The sequence below is a fragment of the Garra rufa genome, chromosome 5 (genome assembly GCF_049309525.1).
Source record: "Garra rufa chromosome 5, GarRuf1.0, whole genome shotgun sequence".
Taxonomy (NCBI): Eukaryota; Metazoa; Chordata; class Actinopteri; order Cypriniformes; family Cyprinidae; genus Garra; species Garra rufa.
In genome coordinates this window covers 27,644,054-27,648,045 of record NC_133365.1, presented here as the reverse complement: position 1 = coordinate 27,648,045, position 3,992 = coordinate 27,644,054, and the positions used below count along the sequence as shown (strand labels likewise).

At 35.6% G+C, this 3,992-nt stretch overlaps 1 protein-coding gene across 1 annotated transcript; it reads left to right on the top strand.

Moving 5' to 3' along the window:
• Positions 1 to 1,619: 1,619 nt before the first annotated feature.
• epd (ependymin) lies at positions 1,620 to 3,298 on the top strand. Its single transcript, XM_073840838.1, has 6 exons — positions 1,620 to 1,757; positions 1,888 to 1,922; positions 2,241 to 2,375; positions 2,503 to 2,689; positions 2,780 to 2,864; positions 2,980 to 3,298. The coding sequence occupies exons 1-6, from the start codon at positions 1,640 to 1,642 to the stop codon at positions 3,101 to 3,103; spliced, it is 684 nt and encodes a 227-aa protein (XP_073696939.1). The 5' UTR covers positions 1,620 to 1,639; the 3' UTR covers positions 3,104 to 3,298.
• Positions 3,299 to 3,992: the final 694 nt, after the last annotated feature.

Sequence of the window (3,992 nt, the reverse complement as noted above, 5' to 3'; positions counted from 1 at the left end):
GGACCACAAAACCAGTCATAAGGTTAAATTTGACAAAACTGAGATTTATACATCATATGAAAGCTATAAATAAGCTTTCTATTGATGTATGGTTTGTTAGGATAGGACAATATTTGGCTGAGATACATCTATTTGAAATCAGAAATCTGAGGATGCAAAAAAATCAAAAAGACTGAGAAAATCACCTTTAAAGTTGTCCAAATTAGGTTCTTAACAATGCATATTACAAATCAAAAATTACATTTTGATATGTTTACAGTTGGAATTTTACAAAAAATCTTCATGGAACATGAACTTTACTTAATTTCTTAATGATTTTTGGCATAAAAGAAAAATCAAAATTTGGCTATTGCTACAAATATACCCCAGCGACTTAAGACTGGTTTTGTGGTCCAGGGTCACATATTACAGTTACTATCCATAAAATAGCTTAGTTAGTTACTTTCGATGCCTCAACCCTGTTGATTTAGAAACCAACAATTACATAATTCCTAGATTTATTTTCATAATTGTCATGACTGGCACATGCATGCGATGTCTGGAAAAACAAATGTTCTGAACACTATTGTGTAAATTGTAGCTTTAATTTATTCTGGCATTACATCTCACCCACATCCTTCTGATCAGCATGTGGTACATTATATTACTATAATGAAAAATCTTTTTGGAAAATTAAACAGTTTCTTATAAACTAATGTGATTTGACAAAATAAAAAAATGAAATATAATCGTATATGGGTAACAAAGAAATTACAATCAAGCGACACATGGCAATTAATGAGAATAATACAACACTGTCACTATCAATCACTATTGATTGTTTGTAATAACTTTTGACTGGTCAAATGATGTGGCAGAAATATGTTGTTAATAACATTCTAGAAGAATTTTACATGGAAGATAAACAGTTACAACTTCTGTGGGGCATGAAGAAAAAGTAATGTAACTAGTAGTGTGATTACTGTTGCCAGAAAGTAATAAGTAAAGTAACAAAGGAGTAACTAGTAATGTGTAATATATTACGTTTTTTAGAGTAACTAGCCCAACACTGTACTTGTGTGATGTACACGAATGCTGTTCTATTATTTTGTGGTTGCGATGCATTGTGAAAGATCATTGTGGTCAATTCTTAAAAGTTAAAAATCAGATGGAAATGCTTCTAAGTATTGCAAGTGTAGAGCTCTGTTGGTAGAACCGAAAGTACCAGATGGGTTTTTGTTTTCACACCTGTATAACCGACTTTTGTTTTATTTTCTTTTTTTTTTCCTTGATTGTGAAGTTTAGTCAGGACGTCCTCAGTGTAATCCTCACCTTGCATGAACCGAAATCATGTGATGCGACACCAACTGTCTCTGGACTTATGGTCCACCAGTATGGAGCCAGCACCCCTGAGTGCCGATCAGAGGCCAGACGGGGGGGATTGTTTGTATAAATTCAGCTTTGTTGACCTTGTTTGTCTTGTGAATGGTCATTTGTGCCAATTCTGTCCAGCTTTCTCATTTGCACTTACAACAGAAGGTGATTTCGAAACATCTTTTGTTTATTCCATTGCTGGATGTCCAGAGATGGGAGAAGGGAGGGGACCATTTATACGGGGTGCAGGGGTTATATATAAAAAGCGCAGGTTGAATGATTGTGGATGTGTCTGGACCTGAAGAACATTGAGAGAGCAATGATGCATACAGTCAAGCTGCTCTGTGTGGTTTTCTCGTGCCTCTGTGCTGTCGCCTGGGCTTCGCATCATCGCCAGCCATGTCGTAAGAGCTTATGTTTTTTCTATCTTTGCAGTTAAAGAATATTAATATTACTGTAATGTTTTTGAATCTGAACACTCTCCAAAGCTGTAGCTGATGGGAAGAAATGTAACTTTTAATATTTATTTTTCAGATTCACCACCATTGACCAGTGGAACGATGAAAGTGGTGAGTGTATAAAATTTCAGAAATGTTTAATATTTATAGCAGGTACTTAGTGTGCGATTTGGCTTTGCAATGAGAGAACCTTTTAAATTAGAGCCATACAAATACATGCAATAGCCCTCAAACTCTCAAAACAATTTTTTAAGGCATCTACAGTGATGTTTCAGGTAAAAGGGTTTGAAATTGTATTTGCATTTAAAACCTTGTATTTGGTTTCATTACCTAAAACTGTAAGCTTCTCAACTATTAAAGCTAAATAACTAGTATTTTTACTGAACATTTTCACTGTTGTCTTTTGTTTCACTTGCAATGCACATTCAGGTTTCAACAGGGGGTCATGACCTTGCATCTGGAGAGTTCAGTTATGACTCTAAAGCGAATAAATTTCGTTTTGTGGAGGACACAGCTCACGCGAACAAAACTTCTTATATGGATGTGCTCATACATTTTGAAGAGGTAGGCCTAATCAGCAATTCTGTTTCTCTCTATTCCTCTTCCTCTTTCAGCTTGTGATTCACACGTGTTTATTTTTATAACTTTTTTCGACAATATATATATTTTCAAATGTTTTATTTCCACACAGGGTATACTTTATGAGATAGACAGTAAAAACGAGAGTTGCAAGAAAGAGACTCTGCAGTTCCGTAAGCACCTGATGGAGATTCCCCCCGATGCCACTCACGAGTCTGAGATTTACATGGGCAGCCCCTCCATCACAGAACAGGGACTCAGAGTTCGGGTGTGGAACGGAAAGTTGCCTGAACTTCATGGTCAGTATCTTTTGGTATTGTTTTTCAAAATCACGATTTTTTATTGTTTAATTGTATTTCGAAATTTCATGGTTGCAATTTTCTTTTCAGCTCACTACTCTCTGTCAACCACTTCCTGTGGCTGTTTGCCAGTGTCTGGGTCCTTCTATGGTGAGAAGAAGGACCTTCTCTTCAGGTACAGCGGAGATTAAGTTCACGTTTCTCTGAAAATGTTTTTGAGGATGTATACATGTTATTGTATTCTGCGGTTTTGCGTATCGGTCATTAAACTGACCTATTTTCTGCCTTAGTTTCTTCGGTGTTGAAACAGAAGTTGATGACCCACAAGTCTTTGTGCCCCCGGCCTATTGTGAGGGTGTGGCATTTGAGGAGGCACCAGACGACCACAGCTTCTTCGACCTGTTCCACGACTGAGAAACATAAGATGATTTACAAACTGCCAAAGATGGCTACACACAATAATAAAAAGAGCATTTAAATAAAAATATTTCCTGTATCCATCTTTCTTTCTTCAGAAAATGTCTGCAATTTCTATCTTACTATCTTTTTTTTTTGTCTTTTGCAATTTGTTTCTTCACTGAAGTCAATAAAGCTGAGCTTTCACTGAAATCCATTTCTGATGTCTGTTTTAAAAAGTATGTTTGGACAATAGAGGAGTTCTACAGTAAGACTTAATGATCATTGAACAGGGAGAAGAAAAAAGTAACTAAAGGTTCTTATTACTAGGAAAAGTTAACTAAATAAATCCATCAAAAAGATGTATGTGCATTGCAGTGACAAAAAATGCTATATATCCATACAATCTATAAACTCAGGGGGACTGAATAAATTCTAAATGCACAAGGATGAATGGTAAATGAACTGCATTTGGGAAACAATGCCACTGTCTTATAAAAAGCTGCATGGAGCCTTCGTCTGACGTATTTTTACTGTCTGAGGTTTACCTAACCAGCACCTCTGTCTCTCAGCCAAAGTCAAGGAAATTTTTTAATTTCTGTGGTTAGAGACATGGATCATTCATTTTTCCCCACTTCTTATTTTTATGCTCTTTTAAATTGGATATTCGTATTCTTTACTTTATGGTTCATAGTTTTTTGTGCACTCCTGGACAGACAGCAAACAGAAAACAATGGAATTTCAGCTCAATATCTCCATCTACTTCCTATAGCTGTGCAATTACTCCTGTATTTCTCTTCAAGTAACCATCATGACATGGACATTTTTTCTTTCTTTTTTTCTTGCACATTATCACAGTTTATTCACTATAGTTTAGAAAATTGTAATAAAATATAACAAGAATTCA

What these genes read in the sequence shown, in the direction of transcription:
- epd (XM_073840838.1), top strand. Translation starts at nt 1,640, where the DNA reads ATGTGTCTGGACCTGAAGAACATTGAGAGAGCAATGATGCATACAGTC. An exon ending in TGCTCATACATTTTGAAGAG is followed by an intron (nt 2,376 to 2,502) that starts GTAGGCCTAATC and finishes ATTTCCACACAG; the next exon opens with GGTATACTTTATGAGATAGA. An exon ending in AAAGTTGCCTGAACTTCATG is followed by an intron (nt 2,690 to 2,779) that starts GTCAGTATCTTT and finishes TTTTCTTTTCAG; the next exon opens with CTCACTACTCTCTGTCAACC.